The sequence below is a fragment of the Oncorhynchus kisutch genome, linkage group LG28 (assembly GCF_002021735.2).
Source record: "Oncorhynchus kisutch isolate 150728-3 linkage group LG28, Okis_V2, whole genome shotgun sequence".
NCBI lineage: Eukaryota > Metazoa > Chordata > Actinopteri > Salmoniformes > Salmonidae > Oncorhynchus > Oncorhynchus kisutch.
This window is the reverse complement of record NC_034201.2, coordinates 4,171,062-4,198,676: the sequence shown is the minus strand read 5'-3', so window position 1 is coordinate 4,198,676 and position 27,615 is coordinate 4,171,062. Positions and strand designations below refer to the sequence as shown.

Genomic DNA, 27,615 nt, shown 5'->3' with positions numbered 1-27,615 from the left:
TGTTGGGGGAACTTGGCTAACCAATATACCAACCGTAGTTCTCAAAGGACATGCCATGGCGATTACCTTTGCCTAGTTTGTCCAGACCACAAATTAACTAGATAACTATGTGTACTGTGTCTCTACATCTCGATGTCACAGGTTCGCGTGGACTCTAGACAATCTGATGAAACAAAGGCTGTGTAGTTTGTACCCAATGAAGTGTTCAGGAGCCGCACTCCTGCAGCTGAATTATCTAACAACCTTGTTGGTAGTGCTGAGCAATTAAACGAATAACTGACCTACATCGGTTCAATTTGAATTCCATTTCGTTCTTCCTGTGCGCAGTTTCTCTAGAGAAATCAGATCAAACCCAAACAGGGATTTAGGGAGTTGTAGTTTTATACAGTTTAACGCAGAAGGTAATTAACTACAATGACCATTATCCATTGAGCGCATACGCGGTCTGTTTCTCTTTTACTCCTGCTACAGGCATAATTCAAGAGGTATACATGAGCTCTACTTGATAGTTGGTATTGACAAAAGTATGCACTTCAGTAACTAAAATAGCAGCTCAGCAAATGAAATATCAAACAAGTAATATACACATGACGTTTGGTAAACTGATGGGCAGTCACCATCATGGGACTTTTGTTTTAGTCTGTTACTGCATTTAATGTATACATTTGTAATAATTGAAACGACTTCAAAAAGCACTAATCACTCAGTACAACTGGTCGGTATTTATAGAGCTGAAGCAGATATGAAGGCTTCATAGAAAGCACATAATGTATACAAACATGGCACTATCGGTATGAGACATTTTTCAGTAAGAGTTGATAGTTATATATTCACTTGTGACAACATTCTCTTGCTGTCAATATATTCCAGGTTTGAACATCATTTTGTTCTTGCTTAGAAAAGTGATTTAAAAAAGGCCAGGGGCCTTGCCTGAGATGTGTCATATGGTTCAGTTGTAATACTGTGTGTGGAGTTGGTCAGTCATACTCACAGAAATCTTTGTTTGGTACATTCTTAACCCTCAGCATCTATACAATTTTTCACCTAGTATTTACCCAGAGTAGTAGCTCATACATAAATAGGATCATATACATTTAGCTTATACAATACAACTGAGGTGAATCTGTACATATTCAGAGTAAACATTATTCAAGACCCTGCCGACTTCTGCTGGTCTTGGATGCTGACGATGGCTTGCACAGTGTTAGGCAGCCAGTCCCAATCCGCTCCCTACTTGTTCCCCTTGGCCGAAAGGTTAGAGCCAAAGGAAGGGGTAGGGAGCAAATTGGGACCCGCTGTAGGAGTGGAGAGAGGGCCTTAGCGTGCGTCGTTGAGTTTCCGAGCAGTGGTCAGGATTTCCATGGCTCCTTTGCTGAGCAGGAGATCGGCCAGGTCCACCCCCAGCTTCTCAGCTGCTACCTGGGCACACTGAGGCACATTGTGGGCTGTAACCCCAACATGCTGGATGTCTGCTGCCGCCACTAACTGAGAAGAGGAAAATGGAGACAATCAATTGGCTAAAATATCACATTCACTTTCTAGGAATAAAATGAAACTAGCCATAAATCCAAACGTTCACCACAATGTTGAAACTGAGCATATCAGTTTAGATCCCAGGATAAACGTAAGCATGACCACCATACAAAAACAGAAAATATCACATACAGTAAATAATACATTAAGAATATGGCATGACGGCCATATAAAAATAGGTCCTGTCCCCAACCTTATTTCCTGGGTCTACACTGGTTTCCATGGCCTCCTTCAAGCTGTCAGCTCCATCTAGGCTGTACACAGCACCAGTCAGAGAGAGCTGGAACAGGAGAGAAGAGCATTAAACTCATGAGCACACCCACTCTCATCAATTACAGAAAACTTCCATCTGTAGATAATTTCGACAGTCTACTGATTATTTTAAATAGGCCATTGGAAGTGACTGAATAAAATCAGTACAGTACAGCAATCTGCTTAGAGGTAATTCTGCTCAGCTCTACGGTTGGTGGTTTCTGCATCTATTCCCGATTCTGATTAGATGTCTAACTATTTCCTTACCACCGAGTCCTTCACTTCTGTGTTCACAGCAACTGGTACACTGCAACCTCCCTCCTGTGTACAAAAAGGATCAAAGCAGCAAGGGTCAGAGTGATAATATAGAAGGCTTTGTAATATTGATGCACACAAATTATGATCCATGCAACAAATTGATTGTGTGAGGCAAGAAAAATACACATTCAGTTCTATAAGGTGCAGCTTTTGAACCGCAACAATTCGGCATCAGCAGGTGCAGCTGCCAGCTAGTGTCTTGTTTATGTTTTTGTCAGGCGTGTGTATGGAGAAATGCATGGTTAACTTGCCAGGCGTCTGAGAAAGGCCCTCTCTGCTATGCAGCGCAGCACAGTCTCTGAGTGGTGCAGGGTAGACACCATCTCCAAGATGTCACAGTCTCGCGCCCGCACCTCCACGGCAAGGGCACCCTGGGGGATACAGACTCTCTTAAAGTCTCAGTGCAGTCAAAAATGTGATTTCCCTGTGACACATTGGTGTCCTTTAGTAGTGGTTTCTTTGCAGCAAATCGAACATGAAGGCCTGATTCATGCAGTGTCCTCCGAAACAGCTGATGTTGAGATGTGTGTTACTTGAACTCTGAAGCATTTATTTATTTGTGCTGCAATTTCTGAGGCTGGTAACTAATGAACTTATCCTCTGCAGCAGAGGTAACTCTGGGCCATCCTTCCCTGTGGTGGTCCTCATGAGAGCCAGTTTCATCATAGTGCTTGATGGTTTTTGCAACTGCACTTGAAGAAACCTTCAAAGTTCTTGACATTTTCTGGATTGACTGACCTTCACGTCTTAAAGTAATGATGGACTGTCATTTCTCTTTGCTTATTTGAACTGTTCTTGCCCTAACAAATAGGGCTATCTTCTGTATACCACCCCTACCTTGTCACAACACAATTAATTGTCTCAGACGCATTAAGAAGAAAATAAATTCCACAAATGTACCTTTAACAAGGCACACCTGTTAATTTAAACGAATTAAAGCAGCATGGCCCCATCCTACCCGCTGTCAACAGTACAGGCTGCTGGCAGTGGTGTAATGGTGTGGGGAATGTTTTCTTGGCACACACCCCAAAGAATTCAGGCTGTTCTGGAGGAAAAGAGGGGTCCGACACGGTACTAGATGAGTGTACCTAATAAACTGTCCACTGAGTGTATATTTCCACATTGATGTTGGAATAATACTGTGAAATTGTGAAAGTTATAGTGCCCTTTTAGTAAATTAGTTAATAAACCAACAAGAAAAAGATCCAAAGTACTCTGCCAATAATAGCTAGTTTTCAATGTTCCCCTCCCCAATTAGACCACTCCCAGACAGTGTATATTTCCACATTGATGTTGGAATAATACTGTGAAATTGTGAAAATTATAGTGCCCTTTTAGTAAATTCGTTAATAAACCAACAAGAAAGAGATCCAAAGTTCTCTGCCAATAATAGCTAGTTTTCAATGTTCCCCTCCCCAATTAGACCACTCCCAGACAGTCCTAACAGAATTCTTGCTTGAGAAATGTCTCTGCTATTTTTGTAATTTTTTTTGAATATTTGATTGAAAACAATCAGAGTAATGTGCTTTATTGTTACCAAGAATTTTTTTAATATTGAGATAAAAACAGCTGTATTGGACCTTTAAATATCATCAAAGGATTCATAAGCCTTCAGTCTCCCAAGATGAAATATTTTACAGTGAATCTACGCCAACATGCAGAATAGATGTGCACGGTGTGGCACTCATGGTGTAACTGTTATAACGGCTGGCACCCCAGGTGCTTCCTGTAAAACAACAACAATAGCTAAAAACTGTACCCACCTGGCCAACAGCATACATACAATCCTCAGGGCCAAGAACCTGTAGAGACAAACCCAACAAACATTTCATTTCTACAGCAGCTTCTATAGCTACCAAGAGACATACAACACAACAACATTATCAAATAAATGTTCCTAGCATATTTATCAACTTAAGGAAAGGGGGATACCTAGTCAATTTATAGGTATGCACTCTGAAATTGTATTGTTTGGTGAAACGTTTTGTGTCTTGTGTTATGCCATGACATTTGCCTTGAGGGCCAGGCACACCAGAGATGTTTGGGGAGGCTGGTTGCATTGTACCTGGCTGACTCGTGCCTCCCACCCCATCCTCTTCAGCCCTGCTGCCGCCAGGATGATGGCAGCATAGTCCTCCTTTTCATCCAGCTTCTTCAGACGAGTGTTGAGGTTACCTCGCTATAGCGCTCAGGTTAAGGAACAATTACTAGGGGAGACTGGGGGCAATTGTAACACCTTGAATTTTGCCAAACAGAAGCTAGCTAGAGTGATGAAACACACAGTACATGCCCATTTAGTTTTTTTCCTGCTTGAAAAGTTACAGCCAAATATCTCACATTTTATGGGCAATTTTGTCAACTTTTTTTTTTTAGGGGTGAAAGTAGTTTTGCGTATTTAAAAAAATTGGCTGTATTTTTCTTATATTGCGCTGAGTATTAATGTCTAATGAATCCAACTAGCATAATTTGTTCACTATATATGTTGGCTAAATATTGACGTCGTCACTATTCAAGATGGCACGACAGATATGGCCGCTCTGCTTCTAGCGCCTAAGCAACTTTGCAGTATTCAGTTTTTTGGTGTGTTATTTCTTACATAAAAATGTTCACAAGCGTTTCACTACACCGCAATAACATCTGCGAAATGTGTGTATGTGACCAATAAAATTTGATTCAATTTGTTGTCTCTTGCTAGGCACATGAGGTTGTGACATGGCTGCTGGGTTGGGGGCATTCGTAACACAGTGTTAAAATGACCCTGAGCCAAGCAGCCAAATGAGGAAAACAAGTGAATTTAACTTTAAGATTGTATGAATTATACATATAATAACTGTAAATAGCCTTGGGGTCCTGTAAAGTGCCAAATAAGTTGTAAACGGATATAATCTCGGTACCATCGACTATTCAGATGTTTTGAGAGGAACCAAATGGCCATGTAATTATTGGTTACGTACGTAGAAATTGTCATATTTCTTGCAAAATCATTACATACGTCTCTGATATGATTATTCATAAACATGACTTTTTTTCATTTTATGGACAGACAGTAAATCATAGCAGTTCTGCATTAGAAAACGATACAATGTCTTTAAACTCCAGATGAGGAAACCTCTTCTTCAGCTGAGCAGCTCGACGCAGAGAGCTAGTACCAATCACACTGTGAGAACAGAACAGACACAGACGTCAGTGGAGTTTGGTCTGAAAATCATCCATTGAAGTTCTCAAAAGGATCAAATATAGATATACACATTGACCATTGCATTGTAACAGTCAGTAAAAGGACATGGTCGCAAAAAAATATCATAGGATATGCCATGTCCTAGTCTTAAAGCTTGATGAAGACATCATAGGCTGTGTGATGTGTGTCAAGTTTACCACAGAACACTGAGAATTGGTCTCTTTCATTCACTATTCTCCCTGGCATAGTGGCACACCTACCTGCCATCTGGCAAAGTGTCCAGGGTCAGTCCACTGTTCTTTGGATGTAGCACCACTGCATCATGTGGGCTTTCACGCCTTTGAGAAACATTGGAAAGGAAGAGAAAACATATACACAGAGAATCTTAGTATTCAAAAGGGAAACTTATTTAGCAAAAAAGACATAGGCCCAGACTCAATTAATGTGAAAAATAAAAAGAATTTCCATAGATCAGTTCACAATTGATTTGTATGAATGGACATTTATTGGAAGACATCAGCTTCCGGCTGTTGTTGTTGGTACTATCCATCCCACAACACTGTCACTGCTTAGTCCAACTATAAGAAGAGTGTGGATGACAATGGACAGTGCTGATGATGTACTAAGTAGGGTTTGTACTCACTGAAGCACTGCTCCTATAGTGAAGCCATTGGGCAGAGTTGTAGGGAGGTCTTTGAGAGAGTGCACTACTAGGTCTACCCTGTTAGAAAGAGAGATGCTGGTTATAGAATAGTTGTACACTCCCAAGTTTTTGCATTAACTCCATAGCCTTGTCATTTCCAAACACCAAAATAAACCCCCATTTCACAATATAGTTAATACTATAATAAAGAACTGCTCTTTATTTTCCATCTACAAGTTACTGACAAAATAAAGGAAACACCAACATAGTGTCTTAATACGATGTTGGGCCACCACGAGCCGCCAGAACAGCTTCAATGTACCTTGGCATAGGTTCTACAAGTGTCTTGAACTCTATTGGAGGGATGCAACACAATTCTTCAACGAGAAATTACATAATTTGGTGTTTTGTTGATGGTGATAGAAAACGCTTCAGAATCTTCCTTAAGTTCCTCAAGTTGGTTGAGATCTTGTGGTCTAGCCATGGTAGTCAAAATAATGGGCAACTGAGCATTTTTACACATGACTCTAAGCATGATGGGATGGGGGCTTTGTCATCCTTTGGGGGCATAGCCATGGTAGCCAAAATAATGGCCTGCCCACCATTTTTATACATGACCTTAAGCATGATGCAATGTTAATTGCTTAATTAACTCAGGAACCACACATGTACGGAAGCACTTGCTTTCAATATTCTTTGTATTCTTTGTTTCTTTTATTTTGGCAGTTACCTGTACGTGTTCTTACGCAATGAAATCTGATAAAGTTCAGAGTTGTGTCAACAGAGGGAGCTATTTATCAGACTTGCTACTTGTCACCAGGAGAGTGTCACTCAAATCAATACTTTCATTAACATTGTCCATACTTACTCATTCCTCTCCAGAGCATTCTCGAGCTCCTTTGTGAAAAGACTTTTCTCACCTATCTGAAACAACCAAGACACATTTTGAGACGCTAAATACAGACATACCAGCCACGTTGCCATACCAACAGCACTGATAAAATTAATAAAAATAGCATCCTGCAATGGATTGACAATTCATCTCAAACCTACAAATACAATTCAAGCATTATTTATTCTGAACTAACCTTTGATAATGCAGTGTCCAAGATTTTGTCACCAATTGTGGACATGGCAACTGGAATGAATGAAAAAGTAGTGTATTACAATCATGACTATGAATGACAGTGGTAGTGAGGTCATCAGTTCCATTTCAGCAGATTCTCTTTAAAAGACAGTCAGAGCAACAAAGCCGAAAGACAGTAAACTGTGTGTCAGTACAGTTGTATGCTTTACACCATCTTCTCCCAAACACAATCTACTATTTGTTCAGTAACTGAAAGGCTGACAAACAGAGGCAAGAAATACAGAGAGAGTTAGGGAGGGAAAGAGAGAGCGGGAGGAAAAGTGAGAGAGCGAGAGAGAGTGTATGGCTGTATGAGTGTTCTTGTATTACGCATCTCTACTTTTCTCACCTATTTCAAGATGGACATCTGGATAAAGTGTCTTCAGTTTCTCTGCCACATAATCAGTCTGGATGCGAGCCAACTGAAATATAAATATACATGATTTTATATTATTACATACATTATGTAGATATGAAAGGAATGATGTGCCAGGTCAAACTGATTTATCATCATTGCTTAGAGCAAATGTGGGCACTTTCCTTGATAAAGGCTACGACATGGACATTAATGTGAAAAAATTAAAATAGTGAACATTGAACAGTGAACCATCGTTTTTTGTATAAAAGATCTAATAATGAGAGAAAGAATAGCGGGTTTTGCATTTGGTCAAGTTAGTGTGGGAGAGGTTGAAGAACTATTGTTATCCATCAATAATGATAAGCCACCATTTATTGGTATTGACAACCTAGATGGGAAACTATTGAGAATGGTAGCAGACTGTATTGCCACCCCTATTTGTCTTTAATGTCTTTAACCAAAGCCTAAAAGGAGTGTGTCCCCAAGGGTGTGGAAGGATAAAGTAATTCCACTACATAAAATTGTAAAGCACCATTTGCTGTCTCTAACAGCCATCCAATTTGTTTGCTGCCTATTCTTAGTAAATGCTATTTTTCTAAATAACAAGTTAACTACTGACCATTCAGTGACCACTCGTGTCCTGTGGATGGGGGCTATGTCATCCTATGAGGGCATAGCCATGGTAGCGAAAATAATGGCCTGCCCAACATTTTTATACATGATAAGCGTGATGCGTTGTTAATTGCTTAATTAACTCAGGAACCATGCCTGTGTGGAAGCACCTGCATTCAATATACTTTGTATCCCTCATTTACTCAAATTTTTGCATTATTTAGGCAGCTAGCTGTAACTCTCCAACCATGTGATGTAAAGGTGATGTTTTTTCAATAACAAATGATGATCAATAACATTAAAGGCTGCACTGAAATCTAACAAAACAGCTCCAACTATCATCTTATTATACATTTCCTTTAGCCAATCATCAGTCATCTGAATCAGTACAGTACAAGGGGGAGTCCACACCGGAGTAGGCAGAAAATATTTTGGTATCTCGGATTGTTCTGGCAATTTTCACATATAAACTTAATTGGGAGGAAGGATGCTTGACAAACATTATTATTAATTTTTTATCATCATGAAAGTGACCATTTCAGGTCCTTTTTTAGACCTATACATGATATGTGAATCGTACATAAGACAGACAACATCTTGGTGTCATTATCCTCCTTATAGTGTGGTCTAACATATGGAGTATATCTAGATTCTGAAATAAAAATGTTCACATTGAACATAAAAAATATTAATAGCCGAAAAAAATACACTTTCGTATTTTGCCTTTATAGACAGTATTTGGAACAATATACTCTTTAAACATGTCACATTTCTAGAGTAGGCTCTCTGCTAATTCTGAAGTGATGATACATTTTATGAGCAACACCAACACAGTAAATGGGTCAATGGAGCTGTGCATAACGAGTGTGACCATTGAGCAAGTTGAGGAAGCTGAGCTCCTAGGAGTAACATTGGATGGTCAGTTATCATGGTCAAGTAAGTCATATTGACTAGGTTGCATTAAAAAAGGGGTGAGGTATGTCTGTTACAAAAGTTTGTTTTTGACTAAACTCGACTGTACTAGTTGTTCAGGCGCTGGTCTTGTCCGATCTTGATTACTGTCCAGTAATATGGTCAGCTGCAGCAAAGAATGACCTAGTAAAGCTGCAGCTGGCTCAAAACAGAGCAGCACAACTTGCCCTTAACTGCACACACAGAACTAATATCAACAACATCAATTATCATCTTTCCTGGTTGAAGAGAGATTGACTATTTCTCTTCTAGTCTTTTTAAAAACATTTGTGTATTGAAAATTCCAAACCACTTGTATAATATATTTGCATACACTTCAGTTAGACATACATATCCCACTAGGCACGCCACTATGGGTTTCTTCACGCTACCCAAACAAACAAAAAACGGATTTAAATGCGTCTATCAGTTATGTAGAGCAATGTCCTCATGGAATGTTCTGCCACCAGAGGTGGCAAAAAGCAAGTTCAGTAAAAACTTGCACCTCTTCTCTTTCTAAAGATCTAAATTAACTGTACTGTATGTACAGTTGAAGTCGGAAGTTTACATACACTTAGGTTGGAGTCATTAAAACATGTTTTTCAACTACTCCACACATTTCTTGTTAACAAACTATAGTTTTGGCAAGTCGGTTAGGACATCTACTTTGTGCATGATACAAGTCACTGCATCACAATTCCAGTGGGTCAGAAGTTTACATACACTAAATGGTGTCATGACTTTAGAAGCTTCTGATTGACTCAAATGATGTCAATTAGCCTATTGGAGGTGTACCTGTGGATGTATTTCAAGGCCGACCTTCAAACTCAGTGCCTCTTTGCTTGACATCATGGGAAAATCAAAAGAAATCAGCCAAGACCTCAGAAGAAGAATTGTAGACCTCCACAAGTCTGGTTCATCCTTGGGAGCAATTTCCAAACCCCTGAAGGTACAATGTTTATCTGTACAAACAATAGTACGCAAGTACAAATACCCTGGGACCACGCAGCCATCATACCGCTCAGGAAGGAGACACGTTCTGTCTCCTAGAGGTGAACTTACTTTGGTGCGAAATGCAAATCAATCCCAGAACAACAATAAAGGACCTTGTGAAGATGCTGGAGGAAACAGGTACAAAAGTATCTATATCCACAGTAAAACGAGTCCTATATCGACATAACCTGAAAGGCCACTCAGCAAGGAAGTAGTCACTGCTCCAAAACCGCCATAAAAAAGCCAGACTACGTTTTGCAACTGTACATGGGGACAAAGATTGTATTTTTGGAGAAACGTCCTCTGGTCTGATGAAACAAAAACAGAACTGTTTTGTCGTAATGACCATTGTTATGTTTGGAGAAAAAAGGGGGAGGCTTGCAAGCCGAAGAACACCAGCCAACCGTGAAGCACAGGGGTGGCAGCATCATGTTGTGAGGGTGCTTTGCTGCAGGAGGGACTGGTGCACTTCACAAAATACAATGTTTATCTGTACAAACAATAGTACGCAAGTACAAATACCCTGGGACCACGCAGCCATCATACCGCTCAGGAAGGAGACACGTTCTGTCTCCTAGAGGTGAACTTACTTTGGTGCGAAATGCAAATCAATCCCAGAACAACAATAAAGGACCTTGTGAAGATGCTGGAGGAAACAGGTACAAAAGTATCTATATCCACAGTAAAACGAGTCCTATATCGACATAACCTGAAAGGCCACTCAGCAAGGAAGTAGTCACTGCTCCAAAACCGCCATAAAAAAGCCAGACTACGTTTTGCAACTGTACATGGGGACAAAGATTGTATTTTTGGAGAAACGTCCTCTGGTCTGATGAAACAAAAACAGAACTGTTTTGTCGTAATGACCATTGTTATGTTTGGAGAAAAAAGGGGGAGGCTTGCAAGCCGAAGAACACCAGCCAACCGTGAAGCACAGGGGTGGCAGCATCATGTTGTGAGGGTGCTTTGCTGCAGGAGGGACTGGTGCACTTCACAAAATAGATGGCATCATGAGGTAGGAAAATTATGTGGATATATTGAAGCAACATCTCAAGACATCAGTCAGTTAAAGCTTGGTCGCAAATGGTTCTTCCAAATGGACAAGCAATCTTCAAAAGTTGTGGCGAAATGGTTTAAGGACAACAAAGTCAAGGCATTGGAGTGGCCATCACTAAGCCCTGACCTCAATCCAATAGAACATTTGTGGGCAGAACTGAAAAAGATTGTATGAGCAAGGAGGCCTACAAACCTGACTCAGTTACACCAGCTTTGTCAGGAGGGATGGGCCAAAATTCACCCAACGTATTGTGGTAAGCTTGTGGAAGGCTACCCGAAGCGTTTCACCCAAGTTAAACAATTTTAAGGCAATGCTACCAAATACTAATTGAGTGTATGTAAAATTCTGACCAACAGGGGAATCTGATGAAATAAATAAAAGCTGAAATAAAATCACTCTTCTATTATTCTGACATTTCACCTTCTTAAAATAAAGTGGTGATCCTAACTGACCTAAAACAGGAAATTTTTACTAGTATTAAATGTCAGGAATTGTGAAAAACTGAGTTTAAATGTATTTGGCTAAGGTGTATGTAAACTCCCGACTTCAACTGTAGGTATGTGAATATGTATACATGAAGAGTGTGTAAATAGTTTTTAAATAATTGTCTCTTGGTGCCTTGACAATATATTACTTTTCATTTGAATGTAATAATATCTAAGGCCGTTCTTATCTACAACTGTTCTTTACCTTTTCATGTATTTTCTGTTTTATGTGGACCCAAGGAAGAGTAAATGCTGCATGTGCAACAGCTAATTGGGATACGAATAAACATCAAGTTAACCACAAATGTATGCATTGTCATCAGTTATATAGCCTGTGCAGTATCTGTGACACATGGCCACAGACACTTGTGTGACTATCACAATGGTGACAGATCAGGGATGAGCTCTTATCAGATGAGTACACACAGACCCACCCTTTTCAAGTTGACCTCCCTTCCTAACCTCTCAACTGAAAAATCCTTACAAATATGGAGGTTAATACAGGGGCTTTTTGAGAGGACATTTTACTATGATGACTGAATGATTTTAAGTCAACATTTGGTGACCAGAATTAGTGAACGGTAATATTAATGACATGAAGTGATCAAATATCCTACAGTGGATCATCTGAACAAGCTTGTGAATCAATTAATGATTCCATTTTTATTTAGTTGCTGTGTACAGTGAAAATCTTAAGCTCTGAGCGCCAACAGTGCAGGTGTGAATAAAAATAATTCTTATAATGATGTACATTTACAACTAAATGAATGAATGAATTTACCTGGCTCTTCCTGGTCCCCATCCTAATGACCCGATTCACTGTTCCGTTTCCATCCTGTTAAGAAAAAATAACTAAAATACATCAACTTCCTAATAACTCCAGCTTATTAGGCAAGTACCAGGTTAAACCTTAAATCACTCACTCTAACACACTTATAAGGTCCTTCCTCCATTCTTTCGGGTGACTTAAAAAGGGGGATCTTCCTGGTAAGGGTGAAAAAAGACGAGAGCTCTTCCTCAGGCTCTACAATGATGTGTCTGTGAGGAGTATGTGAAGAGCACTGCAATGAGTGTCCTTGCCCTGTAGTGTCTTAGACTCTAGCCTCCACCCTCCTGGCATATGCTGATAAATTAAGAATGCAGATTCATTGTGTCCGTTGTTGGGTGGTGTGTGGTAAGCCTACACATAGCCTTCACACTGTATTATTTAGGGACAAATTAAGAATTTAGGCTATTCTTTTCGCATTTTTTCTTGTCATTGTCAGTGCATGTAACACTTATCAATCCAATAATAATACAATCATTCAAACTGAATTACATAATATTATTTTAAATGTAAAAAAAAAATGTCTGATCCACTCATAAAATTGAAAATGTTCAAACCTGCAAAATTGAGATTGATATAGTTTTTCCAATTTTCTAGTTTATCTTTTTTCGTTTGTAGAGTAACAGCTAGGCCTAGCCTGTATGTCGAAACGGAAGGTTAACATACAAATCTGCACATAATGGCATTTTATGTACACTTCCTATGAAGTTGCCTTATAGGCCTATGCTTATCTTGTGAATTTAGCCTAATGCATGGATTGCGTAAAGAAGAAGGATTAAGCTTCCCTGCCAGACCCCGAACCCCTGTGATGGCTACCTTGCATAGCCACTGGACAGAGGGCATGGGTATAGACCCATCTGGGACAAAAATCAGAAAAAGTAAAGCGGTCTGAATACTTTCCGAATGCACTGTAGACAGGTGTGTGCCTTTCCAAATCATGTCCAATCAATTGAATTTACCACAGGTGGACTCCAATCAAGTCGTAGAAACATCTCAAGGATGATCAATGGAAACAGGATGCACCTGAGCTCAATTTCAAGTCTCATGGCAAAATATCTGAATACTTATGTAAATAAGGTATCTGTTAATTAAAACAAAAAAAAATGTGCAAACATTTCTAAAAAACTGTTTCCACTTTGTCATTGTTGGGCAATCTGTGTATATTGATAAGGATTTTCTTTTTAAAATCAATATTAGAATAAGGCTGTAACGTAACAAAATATAGTCGAAGAAAAGGGGTCTGAATACTTTCTGAGGACACTGTATGTAGCCTATTGGCCTACTGGATTTCATTTTTTAATGCAGTCATATCGGTTTGCATTTTAAATATATTTGTATCCTTTGCTTGTTCAATTGCAAAGACATTGTCAATTTTGTAATGTAGTCAACATTGTTTCCGAATTATCAACGGTCACAGAGAGACAAACAAACAGCTTGATTCTATGTTGAGCAGAGATCTTCTGTGTATAAAGTGATGCGGAATTGAAAAAAAAAAAACATCTTACGATGCTGTTCTAGGAGTAGTCTGAGGCAATCAGTAAATAAATAGCAACTTTAGTAACGATGGTTTTGGGAAACAGCTTGTCGATTTAACAATGCTCCTAAGAAGGTTCTATAAATTAAACTTAGCCTTAAAATGCTTTTGGGAAACTGGGCCCTGATGAATTACAGATACTCACAACCAAGACACTTTGAACACGTTAATTCAGATTTCCACGCCAAAGATTTTTAGAACTAAACCAATATAGACCACAGCCTGTCGTTTCCAATGGGAGCAAATTAATCAAAGTGGGCACAACAAGCAAGGAGGTGGGCAGAGCCAAGCACGAGCTAGTGAAATCCTATTGGCAAGCTCTAGCATGTATTTGCATATTTCTGTTAGGGAATGCCTGCTCTGAAGTGCGTGTGTGCAATAACTCAATCCGCCCTTACACTCCAAACAACGTCAGGCTATAAAACAAACTGTTTTGTATTCCAGCCAATGTGGCAGTTAGATTTATTTATTTTAATATACCAGCCACTCAGATTTTTTACCAGACAAAAAAAAAAATCTGCCATAATTACACACAAAAAATGAATGAGCATACTTAATTATGCCTTACTATTAAGAAGTAAATGTGGTATATTGCTCGATTGAATATTCTGTGATCTGAGTCTTCAGAGACTAAAATGTTCAGCTGCCCCTTTTAATTGGTAACAGGGCCACTGAGCATAGACAGAACAATTAGAATACTTCATATATAAATGTGAAGCATCCAGTTGGTTTCCACTCACTAACAAAATATGGTGGCGAGAACAAACCCAGTGGCTGGCAGTGGGGAGAAATGGATTTGGGTCGACGTCCTGCATATTCTCTCCAAGATGAAGCATTTGATGTCAATACAGTTCTGTTTCCAAAACTAGAATATGTTACTAACAGACTACCTTTTGTAAACTTTACCCTTTGCCAAAGTTTTTTTTTTAATGGGTTGTTTAGGAGTGCAAGGGCGAATTGAGTTATTGCACTTCACAGAGTAGGCGTTCCTTAAGGGAAATATGCAAATACATGCTAGAGCGCGCCAATAGGCTCTCACCTCCTTGCTTGTTCTGTGATTAATGATTAATTTGCTCCCATTGGAAAAGACAGGATGTGGTATAAATATATGACTCGAGTCATCACGTCTGCCTGTGAGAATCTCACTAGTAGAGGCTGACGATGTCTCTTTCTGCTAGCTTGTGAACAAAACAATGTAAATATCCAAGATACACAAGGACAAAGGCACACTTTAGTAGACTTGAGTAAATTAGACCAACTTTTATGCCTGTGCGCATTGCTTCTAAAAACATATATTTTAGCACTTCACTAGCAGTGCTCACAGCCCCCCAGACAGGCAGTGTTGCTGCGTAAAGGTGGGATAACGTTAAGATTCAGATTTCTTTGTGCATTACAAGATATGAAACAAAAGGCAGAAATACTTTGAAAACAGATATTGCAGCATTTATTTAGCCACAAATCACAACTCACACTATTTGTATGAAATGCTGCACTGTTGAGCCTTGACTATGAACCTCCACAGCTGTCAGCTGTTAATTTTAGGCCCTGATTTAGGCAAAAGGGTCAAGTCTACAAAACGTACTCCACTCTGTGGGTAAACTGAAGAAAAATACACTGATTTACAGTTCATATAAGGAAATCAGTCAAATAAATGAATTATGCCCTAATCTATGGATTTCACATGACTGGGCAGGTGTGCAGCCATGGGGGGGCCTGGGAGGGCATAGGCCACCCACTTGCCAGCCAGGCTCATCCTTTGTGGAGCCAGTAGCAGCCAATCAGAGCTTTTCCCCCACAAAATGGCTTTATTACAGACAGAAATCCCCCCCCCCCCCCCCCGACAATCTTGCAGGTGAAGAAATCGGATGTGGAGGTCCGGGGCTGGCATGGGTACACGTGGTCTGCGGTTTTGAGACCGGTTGGACATTCCTGCAGTCAGCATGCCAATGGCAAGGTGCTCTTGTGTAATGATCATGCTGTTTAATTAGCTTCTTGATATGCCACACACGTCAGGTGGATGGATTATCTTGGCAAAGGAGAAATGCTCACTAACAGGGATATAAACAAATTTGTGCACAAAATCTGAGAGAAATATGAAAATGTCTGGGATTTTTTCATCAGACCAACACTTTACACGTTGTGTTTATATTTTTGCTCAGTGTAATTTTGGGAACAAGAAAAACGTATTGAGATCAAATGTTTCATTGATCAGAACATTTGCAGAATGTTGGCAAAAATGTATCTCGTTCCATCTTCCCCTACTAGGCTTCCTCTTATCACCATATTTGGTGGCGAGTGGAAATGCCAACTGGATAATTATACATCCGGTGAAACATCTGGCTCATTGTTCCATCTGTGGCTACGCTAGCTTCGACCTTATGTTGGTGCTAGCAAGTAGGCAAGGTGTCAGCAGACCCCTTCAAATTAGTGGATTCGTTTATTTCAGCCAAATTCGTTGCTGACAGGTATATAAAATCGAGCACCAAGCCATGCAATCTCACTAGACAAACTTTAGTAGTAAAATGGCCTTACTGAATAGCTCAGTGACTTTTATCGTGGCACCGTGATAAGAACTAGTCAGTTAATCAAATTTCTGCCCTGCTAGAGCTTCCCCGGTCAACCGTAAGTGCTGTTATTGTGAAGTGAAAACATCTAGGAGCAACAACAGCTCAGCCGCGAAGTGGTAGGCAACACAAGCTCACAGAACGGGACCACCGAGGGCTGAATCGTAGAACAGAATGGTCTGTCCTTGGTGGATTGCAACACTCACTACAGATTTCTAAACTGCCTCTAGAAGCAACATCAGCACAAGAACTGTTAGTCGGGAGCTTCAATGGGTTTCCATGGCCGAACAGCCACACACAAGCCTAAGACCAGCATGCGCAATGCCAAGCGTCGGCTGGAGAGGTGTAAAGCTCGCCGCCATTGGACTCTGGAGCAGTGGAAACGTGTTTTCTGGAGTGATGAATCACGCTTCACCATCTGGCTGTCTGACGGACAAATCTGAGTTTGGTGGGTGCCAGGGGAACACTACCCACTAAAGTTTGGTGGAGTAAGAATAAGGGTCTGGGGTTGTTTTTCATGGTCCGGGCCAGGCCCCTTAGTTCCAGTGAAGGGAAATCTTAACGCTGCAGCATACAATTACATTTTAGACGATTCTGTGGTTCTAACTTTGTGGCAACAGTTTTGGGAAGGCCATTTCCCGTTTCAGCATGATAATGCCCCCATGCACAAAGCGAGGTCCATACAAGAATGTTTTATCGAGATCGGAGTGGAAGAACTTGACTTCGCCCAACATCAGTGCCTGACCTCACTAATGCTCTTGTGGCGGAATGGAAGCAAGTCCCCGCGGCAATATTCTGCTAGTAGAAAGCCTTCCTAGAAAAGTGGAGGCTGTTACAGCAGCAAAGGGGAACCAACTCCATATTAATGCCAATGATTTTGGAATGAGATGTTCGACGAGCAGGTGTCCACAAACGTACACTACATGACGAAAAGTGTCTCTCCGCTCTAACAATGGCAGTTGTTGTCCACCAAGCGGCACTACGGCATCTTCATGGTTGTGTGACACTTTTGAATTTGCGTCAAAAAGGTTTAAAAAAGTGTTTTTAGTGTTTTGCCGAGCCTCTTCTGATTAGAGTGATGCTTAGAATTCCATTTACCCTAAATGGCACAAAAAATGTATCCCTTTTTATTTTACCACTACAATCTGTTCTTAGGACGCCGATGGTGTCAACTGTGCTTACATCTGCATAATGAGGAATTTTTTTTTTTTTCTATTGAAAAAACATCGGACTATTTCTCTAAAATGGATAACATAAAATACAAATCCTCAGCAATCTACACACAATACCCCATAATGAAAATAAAAACAGTTGTAAAGACATTTTTGCAAATGAGACTCAAAACTGAGCGCAGGTGCATTCTGTTTACATTGATCATCCTTGAGATGTTTCTACAACTTGATTGAAGTCGACCTGTGGTAAATTCAATTGATTGGACATGATTTGGAAAGGCACACACCTGTCTATAAAAAGGTCCCACAGTTGATAGAGCATGTCAGAGCAAAAAACAAGACACGAGGTTAAAGGAATTGTCCTTAGAGCTCTGTGACAGGATTGTGTCGAGACACAGATCTGGGGAAGAGAACCAAAAATGTCTGCAGCATTGAAGGTCGCCAAGAACACAGTGACCTCCATCATTCTCAAAACGGAAGAAGTTTGGAACCATCAAGACACTTCCTAGAGCTGGCTGCCCGGCAAAACTGAGCAGTCAGGTAGCAGACAGAGAGGTGACCAAGAACCCGATGGTCACTCTGACAGAACTCCAGAGTTCCTCTGTGGAGATGGGAGAAGCTTCCAGAAGAACAACCATCTCTGCAGCACTCCACCAATCAGGCCTTTATGGTAGAGTCGCCAGACACAAGCCACTCCTCAATAAAAGGCACATCACAGCCCGGTTGGAGTTTTCCCAAAAGGCACCTAAAGACTCTCATACCATGAGAAACAAGATAACCTGGTCTGATGAAACCAAGATAGAACTCTTTGGCCTGATTTCCAAGCGTCACATCTGGAGGAAACATGGCACCATCACTACAGTGAAGCATGGTGGTGGCAGCATCATGCTGTAAGGATGTTTTTCAGCAGTAGGGACTGGGAGACTTGTCAGGATTGAGGGTAAAATGAACAGAGCAAAGTACAGAGAGATCCTTGATGAAAACCTGCTCCAGAGCGCTCAGGACCTCAGACTGGGGTGAAGGTTCACCTTCCAACAGGACATTGAGCATAAGCACACAGCCAAGACAACACTAGAGTGCCTTCAGGACAAGTCTCTGAATGTCCTTGAGTGGCCCACGCAGAGCCCGGATTTGAACCCGATCAAACATCTCTGAAGAGACCTGAAAATAGCTGTGCAGCAACACTCCCCATCAAACCTGAGCTTGAGAGACTCTGCAGAGAAGAATGGAAAAAACTCCCCAAATACAGGTGTGCCAAGACTCGAGGCTATAATCTCTGCCAAAGGTGCTTCAACAAAGTACAAGGGAAAAAGGTCTGAATACTTACGTAAATGTCATATTTCCATTTATGATTTTTTATAAATTAGCAAAAATGTATACCATACACCATGGTGGCATCTGAAGTCAGCGTACATGCACCTGGCCCCCCCAAAGTCAATAAAGCGCGATGGGACAAGGACATCCCGGCTGGCCAAATCCTCCCCTAACCCAGACAATGCCGGGCCAATTGTGCGCTGCCTCATGGGTCTCCTGGTTGCAGCCGGCTGCAAAACAGCCCGGGATCGAAACCGGGTCTGTAGTGATGTAGTACCTTAGACTGCTGCGCCACTCGAGAGCCCAAATAAATAAACAAATGAATATTACTGTAAAAGTAATGAGTAATCATTTTAGAAAATCATGGGACATATAGTCTTTGGTTGCATGCTACCCTATGTCAAACATATTGCTGCTATAGCCTATACCTGATGCTTAGTGGTCTTATGCTGCCATCTATTGGAAATATTTAGCAGTTAATTTATTAATTCATATAAAGACTGAGAAATAAAGTGTATTTTTCTTATTAATTCCTGAGATCAGTCTCAAACCTGCCCCACCTATCTCACCCCAATTACTGGACTTTTACATAGAGGTTACTAGGTCACACCCAGTTCAAACCACATTTGAAATATAAAACATAACATGTGGCTTGTTTATCAAGTGTTCTGCCTTGCAATAATAAATACACTGCTCAAAAAATAAAGGGAACACTTAAACAACACAATGTAACTCCAAGTCAATCACACTTCTGTGAAATCAAACTGTCCACTTAGGAAGCAACACTGATTGATAATAAATTTCACATGCAGTTGTGGAAACGGAATAGACAACAGGTGGAAATTATAGGCAATTAGCAAGACATAAAGGAGTGGTTCTGCAGGTGATAACCACAGACCACTTCTCAGTTCCTATGCTTCCTGGCTGATGTTTTGGTCACTTTGAATGCTGGTGGTGCTTTCACTCTAGTGGTAGCATGAGACGGAGTCTACAACCCACACAAGTGACTCAGGTAGTGCAACTCATCCAGGATGGAACATCAATGCGAGCTGTGGCAAGAAGGTTTGCTGTGTCTGTCTGCGTAGTGTCCAGAGCATGGAGGCGCTACCAGGAGACAGGCCAGTACATCAGGAGACATGGAAGAGGCTGTAGGAGGGCAAAACCCAGCAGCAGGACCGCTACCTCCGCCTTTGTGCAAGGAGGAGCAGGAGCACTGCCAGAGCCCTGCAAAATGACCTCCAACAGGCCACAAATGTGCACGTGTCTGCTCTAACGGTCAGAAACAGACTCCATGAGGGTGGTATGAGGGCGCGACGTCCACAGGTGGGGGTTGTGCTTACAGCCCAACGCCGTGCAGGACGTTTTGCATTTGCCAGAGAACACCAAGATTGGCAAATTTGCCACTGGCGCCCTGTGCTCTTCACTGATGAGAGCAGGTTCACACTGAGCACATGTGACAGACGTGACAGTCTGGAGACGCCGTGGAGAACATTCTGCTGCCTGCAACATCCTCCAGCATGACCGGTTTGGCGTGGGTCAGTCATGGTGTGGGGTGGCATTTCTTTGGGGGGGCCGCACAGCCCTCCATGTGCTCGCCAGAGGTAGCTTGACTGCCATTAGGTACCGAGATGAGATCCTCAGACCCCTTGTGAGACCATATGATGGTGCGGTTGGCCCTGGGTTCCTCCTAATGCAAGACAATGCTAGACCTCATGTGGCTGGAGTGTGTCAGCAGTTTCTGCAAGAGGAAGGCATTGATGCTATGGACGGCCGGCCCGTTCCCCAGACCTGAATCCAATTGAGCACATCTGGGACATCATGTCTCGCTCCATCCACCAACGCTACATTGCACCACAGACTGTCCAGGAGTTGGCGGATGCTTTAGTCCATGACTGACCCAGATCCCTCAGGAGACCATCCGCCACCTCATCAGGAGCATGCCCAGGCATTGTAGGGAGGTCATACAGGCACGTGGAGGCCACACACACTACTGAGCCTCATTTTGGATAAGGACATTAGTTGGATCAGCCTGTAGTGTGGTTTTCCACTAATTTTGAGTGTGACTCCAAATCCAGACCTCCATGGGTTGATAAATTTGATTTCCATTGATAATTTTTGTGTGATTTTGTTGTCAGCACATTCAACTATGTAAAGAAAAAAGTAGTTAATAAGAATATTTCATTCATTCAGATCTAGGATGTGTTATTTTAGTGTTCCCTTTATTTTTTTGAGCAGTGTATAATACCTAATACAAAATAATACAGCAAAACATTTATATTTTTTATTTTTTAAATGATCAAAATGCTACTAAGTACTATAATGGCATATACTAACGTAATATTACTACTAAAATAGTTTCTAAAAGTGTTTTAGGCTACCCTACCCTAGAATTAGGTTTTAGGGTTAAGGCTAAAATAGGTTATACCTATTGTTAGGGATTAGGGCTAAAATAGGATATACGTAGGTTTAGGGTTTTTAAGGCAAAAACCAGTATGGGATTATGGCCTTCTGCAAGTACTAGATAACTCATTTGCAACACTTTTTTTCCCTCCCTTTTTATTTTTTATTAACAACAAATCAATACAGGATGTACATGAGGGACCACATAATAATAATATGGATAATATACAATGGACAATCGAGCTACAATATCACATTACACAAGGACCTTAAGGGACATACATACACTTGTAATTCTAACAGCTTTTCTGTTAGTACAGTATTTAATTATTTTTGTAGGGTAAGATTTTTTTTTTTTTTTTGTAGATTTACATTTGTGAATATGAAATTTGGCCAAAAGAATATTGAAATTAATTACATTAAAATGTTTCAGCTTATTCCTAACGTAGGTAAAGAATCCAAGCAGTACATCTCTCCACAATAATGTTAAACCTTCATAAAATTGTTCAATTATAAATCTACTGATATCTTGCCCCAGTTTTCTTACATGAATACAATGCCCAAAAATATGCAACACTGTTTCTGGGTGGTCATTACAAAAGGAGCTATTTGAGTTGATGTTTTCCTTAATTTTGTTCCTTAATTTTTTTTTTTTACTTAATTTTGTTAACAAGTAGGCATGTGTGTGGCAACATCCAAACTTTTTTCTAACGGATATGATCAATAAATCCATTCCAATAAGAAATGACATAAGGTATACAACATCCTGCTGAAACAAGGTTTGTATCGCTCTGTTGTTGAATGGACCAAAAGAGAAACAAATCTTTCCTACTGATGAGTCAACAGGGTCAATACAAGGTAGGCTCTGAGGGTCAGGTCTTGACACGTTCCTGAATAACAGAGCAACACCTGAGGGAATGCCATCTAAAACAATTGCAAAATCTTTAGGTGTTACCTAAAAAAAGTGATAAGAATTCCTTATAATTGAGTAAAGGACCCTCTGCATTTACAAGTTGGCTCACCAATAGGATATTATTTCAGAACCAATATTCTAAAAACAAAGAAGTATTTTTATACAATATATCCCAATTATTTCATATATAATATCTGTGTATTGTGTTTATAAAATAAGGGCCATGACAAGAAAACCTGCCGATGAAAGGCAGAACGTTTCACTGAAAGTTTCACTGAAACTTTGTCAATATTATAATTTCAAAACAACATGAAGTTAAGGCCACCAAAAGTAGAGAAGATATGATGAGGAATAAAATTCCAGATAGAAGTGGGTCTTCTTAGGAATTGTTTTATCCAATTGATCTTAAAAGTATTATTTAAGGTAGTAAAGTCCAGAAAATTCAGCCCACCATTCTAATCAGTGTTCATTACAACAGTTTTCCTAATGTAATGGGTACGGTTTCTCCACAGAAAGTTGAAAAGCATCTGGTCTATCTCCTTGCTTATTTTACTGTCAAGATATAAAGATAGAGTGCCATATGTTAGTCTAGAGATGCCTTCAGCCTTGGATATTAGGACTCTTCCTTTTAAAGATAAGTCCCTCTGTAGCCATTGATTTAGCTTCTTCTGGGTTTTTTTAATAAGAGGGTTAAAATGTAGTAAGCCTCTAGACTTCTGATCCTTTGTAATGGTTATGCCTAAATATGTAAGTTCTTCTTTTACTGGAATACCATAATATGAAGGTGTCACACAATCTTTGACAGCCATGAGATCACATTTATTAATATTAAGATATAGACCAGACACTTTGGAAAAGCATTGTATCACATTGATCGATATGGGAATTTGGTTAGCATATTTCTGGAAAAGTGTAGTATCGTTAGCCAGCTGGCTAACGAGAGGTACGGAGAGATAGGACAACCTTGCCTAATTCCTCTCTTTAACTCAAATCTAGGTGAGGTGCCATATTTCAGTTTGATAGAGCTGTTACCATTTGCATAGAGAGTCTTAAAAGCATTACAGAAAAAAATCACCAAAGCCAAGTCTCTCAAGGGAGTGGAAGAGGAACTGATGTTCTACTGTGTCAAATGCTTTATAAAAATCTAAAAATAATAGGAAGCTATCCTCAGTTATTAGGTTGAGTAGTCAAGTATGTCTAATACTAGTCTGACATTGTAAGAAATATGTCTGTTCCTCATGAAGCCAGACTGTGTTTCATCAATGATTGCATCCAGGACTTCTTTAATTATTTTTGCAAGTAGTAAGGCTAATATCTTATAGTCATTATTAAGAAGACAAATTGGACGCCAGTTATCGATAAGCAGCACTTCTTTTTTAGGCTTAGGTATCAGTGTTATTAACCCCTGACTCATTGTAGGAGGGCGAACATTGTTTTTAATACTCTCTAAAAAAGACTTCAAATAGGAAGGGAGCTACTTATTCAGAAAATAATTTGTAAAATTCTGATGTAATTCCATCAACACCTGGTGATTTATTGTTCTTTAGATGTTTGATAGACTCTATAATCTCTTCAAGTTTGATGGGTTCATCACACTGTTTATATTCTATATCACTGATAGAGTGAACATTATTCAGTGAGTCAGAAAACATATCTGTGGATTCCTGACAGTACATAGAACTATACAATTCTGTAAAAATTGCTACAGTATTTAGCGATTAATTTTTGGTCATCTGTAATAACACCATCAATGTTTAACTTATGGATAGTGTTATTTTCAGAGTGAAATTTCTCAAGTCTAAAGAAATAGGATGAATTGTGTTCTCTCTCCTCAATCAATTTTTTCCTAGATCTAATAAAGGCTCCTTCTGATTTTAATCTATATATATTATCCAGTTTATTTTGTACCTCAATTAATTCCATCTTCTCCTCACCCGAGAGGCCGGCTGGGGACCTCTGAGAAAGGGAAGTTATCTTAATGATCACCTTTTCCTCCTCAGCTCTTCTGGTCTTAGCAAGATTACTACCATATTTTCTAAGGTATTTGGACACCTCAAATTTAAAGAGCTCCCAGTTCTTGCAATACGATTTTTCTTCACAAGCCCTTTCCCAAAAGTGTGACAGCAGATCTTTAACCTCCAACTTAACTATATCATTATTTAATAATGAGCTATTTAGCTTCCAGTAGGATGCTCTACCAAGGTTAGTATCAGGGGTAAATATTTTGATATCAATGTAAATGGCCCTATGGTCTGTGAGGGGAGTAGTACAAATATGTGTAGTAACACACTATCAATACATTTGGATAAAAGCCAAAAATCTATTCTGGATTGTCTGGAACCTGTTTAGTTACTCCAAGTGAATGATCTGTCGGCCAGAAACCTCTCTCTCCATATATCAGTAAGATCAAACCTTTCCATAAAAAGTATTAAACCCAAATTCTGATTGGTTGGCCTACCTTGGGGCCATCTATCAGTTCAATTATCTATAGTAATGTTAAAGTCCCCTCCTATTAATAATAACGAATTGGGAAATTTAGATAACCAATGAAGTATATGTTTCCCTATAGATTCAAGCAACTCATCATTCTCATGTTTGGTGTTGTACCCGTTGAAGTTTACAGTAATGAGCGTACTGTCATTGTAACTGATCACAAGACAAATAAAGTGACCAAAGGGGTCACATTCCGAGTGTAGAATATTACCACCAAAGGTATTTTTCATTGTAGTAACACCAGCGGAGCGTTCAGATCCATGGGAGTGCCAAATATTGTTGCCCCACTGTGACCTCCAAAAGTTGGCATCAGCCGAAATTGAGTGAGTCTCTTGCAGAAATTGTTTAGCAAATAAAAATAAGGCCTTGCGCTTCCCATTGTTTCGTAACCCCCTAGCATTAAGAGAAACTATAGACAAAGACAAAACAACAAAGATTATATAAAAGTATTAACTTTAGTAGGATAGGTCAAAAACGTAGGAGCAGTGAACGTAAACGACAAGGAACAGAGATCTGCACCATTTAAGTCAATTTAAAGTGAAAATAGTTTGTTCCATAAACTTTGAGCTAGACGGTATCCAGCTTTTGAAATTCAACTCAACTGAAAATTATGTTCAAGACAAGGGTTCTTGTAGTAAGAGAGACTAAAAACCCTCTTTAGTGTAATCAGGAACTATTCTGAGAAATAAAATACAAAATAATATTTTAAATAAAAGGGTACCTATTACTTTAAGTGCATATGAAAACTGATCATTAAAAAAAATGAATAAAAAATGTTTTACATATTGTATATATATTACATGTTCCTAAGACCTTTTTCACTTGGAAATAAGTATTAATAACTAAATAGAAAAATAACCGTGTAAAGTCAGAGCAGACCTGTATGCCCTTTAAAACAGTATCTTAGTTACTGTATACATAAAAGATAAATACTGCTTTCAGTCTTCTTCGTCAGTTTGTAAACATAATAGGTTTTCTGGTCATACAAGAACAAACTAATAAATTGAAGGACCTGACTATTCCGAAAAAATTTCTAAATGGTCATGCGACACTTGCTAGACTTGAGTTAATTGCGTCAGATTTTACAAATCAATGAGCTCGACCTCTAGATTCCTAAGAATGAACAGATTGACGCATATAAAATTACTCAGCAGCCATTTAGAAACAAATCACCCAAAAAGTTATTTATTTAAAAAAAATAATACTCCGTCTGTTTAAAATCGGCCACATCTTTAAGAAGAAGACAGGGACATGCGTTTTGTTTAGGTTTTACAACTTTTTCTTTAAAAAAAAAGTGGTTAACCTTGACCAGAAAATGTTTAATGGTTGAGGGCTATGCGCCAGCCATCGCTAGCACTGTGGGTTACCACAACGTATACCCAGGAGAACAGTGAGTTTGCTCACCAAGTAGCCGTAACCGTGTTAATAATAAATTACCCGAGGTAAATCTACAGGGTTAACGCCCTAAAATAGCATCTGCTTTTTTCAAGATTACTTCAACTATGGCAAGTAGCTGTGACATATGGCAATATTATGAAACTGAGCTCCATGGCGGATGCATTTAACTAGTTTTCAGAAAAAAGCGTTGTTAAAAATGTAATGTGTCCAGCCTACTACCGTTGTAGTCAAACATTGTTTTAGCATTAACGTATATTGGAGCGTCCCCGCCTCCCCCTAATTTAACATTTACCAATATATAAAAGGTATAAAGGGAGGGTTCCTGCAAATGCGGCAACGTCCATATACAGGAACGCCCCGAAAAGCATCCTTCTCCAAATTAGCTGCTGTGCTAGACGGAGCGAAAAACGCGTATTCTACCACATCAGAGTTATAGGTGCCGTTTTGGAGAAAAATGCGGGTCAGACTGTTTCTATACAGGTATCCACAAATTATACAATTATAGGATCACGGATTCTTTAAAAAACTAGATTTACCCCTCCCCAAAAACATTTCGGCAGTTATTTGTCGGACGCTGCATATTAACCACCCAGGACGCCCATGGGCGGCGTCTTTTATATGGCTATTAACTGGCTAGCTACACAGAAACAAATCTATGTGCGATATATATCTGGAGTGATTAATTGAACAACTAACCACTTCAGAGGAATACATGTTTTTATAACTCTGATATCTTTCGGCAGTACGTAATCGCATGCTAGATTATTTCTTAAACGTTTCCTCCCCGAGGAGCCAATAACAAATACCCATTCACTTGTTTAGCCAATAGCAGCGCGTGTTATGTAATTTTCCACCAATCGATGTTCAATGAAGGCTGTCCCAAAAACTAAACTCCTCGTGCACCGTCCTCTCAGATTCTTACCTGTGCGTTTAGAACTTCAGCAGACATCTCCTCGCAAACAAACTGCCCAGAGATGTTTTCAAAATGGTGTTCAAAATCATTAAAATATATATGCTGTTATCGTAACGAAATAGTAAATGAATGTCAAATTCCAATCCACCTTGGATCAGTGACCTCGACGACTATGTCATTTCCGTCAGAGTAAAAATGAGGCGTGGCGAGTGTAGGTATGTGGCGCGTTCAAGGGAGTTTGACTATGTAGTGCAGCGCTGCCCTGTCTGTCCGTTTGTTTCTTTGCTCACCATAGTTGAGAGACCCAAGGCATAGGCCTACTTTTCTTACTGATAGCATGGCATGTAGTTCATAACTAGTGTAGCTATATAAAAGGCATCTTTCCCATAATATTTATACACAGACAATGGTTTCTCTGCTAATAGTAATATATTGTATTGAACATTAGCTACTTATTTCAATTGACAGTCTTGTGTAAACACATTTATTTGTATAATGACTGGTTTGTTTATTGTAATGGGTAAACCTGGGAAATAAGATGATGGCTGATGGATTGCAGTGCACTTATTTAATAAGTCTGTG

At 39.8% G+C, this 27,615-nt stretch overlaps 1 protein-coding gene across 2 annotated transcripts; it reads right to left on the bottom strand.

The window, feature by feature from the left end:
• Positions 1–593: 593 nt before the first annotated feature.
• On the bottom strand, positions 594–27,232 carry hmbsa (hydroxymethylbilane synthase a). 2 transcript variants are annotated; one of them, XM_020464463.2, is made up of 14 exons: positions 27,043–27,232; positions 12,288–12,341; positions 7,400–7,472; positions 7,013–7,062; positions 6,793–6,848; positions 5,925–6,002; positions 5,542–5,619; positions 5,185–5,260; positions 4,169–4,282; positions 3,867–3,905; positions 2,355–2,474; positions 2,053–2,106; positions 1,727–1,813; positions 594–1,485 (listed from the first exon to the last, which is right to left on the bottom strand). In XM_020464463.2, the coding sequence occupies exons 1-14, from the start codon at positions 27,067–27,069 to the stop codon at positions 1,318–1,320; spliced, it is 1,074 nt and encodes a 357-aa protein (XP_020320052.1). In that variant the 5' UTR covers positions 27,070–27,232; the 3' UTR covers positions 594–1,317. The 2 variants fall into 2 exon arrangements, with proteins under 2 accessions (XP_020320052.1, XP_020320051.1); XM_020464462.2 differs by lacking the exon at positions 27,043–27,232 and adding an exon at positions 12,430–12,586.
• Positions 27,233–27,615: the final 383 nt, after the last annotated feature.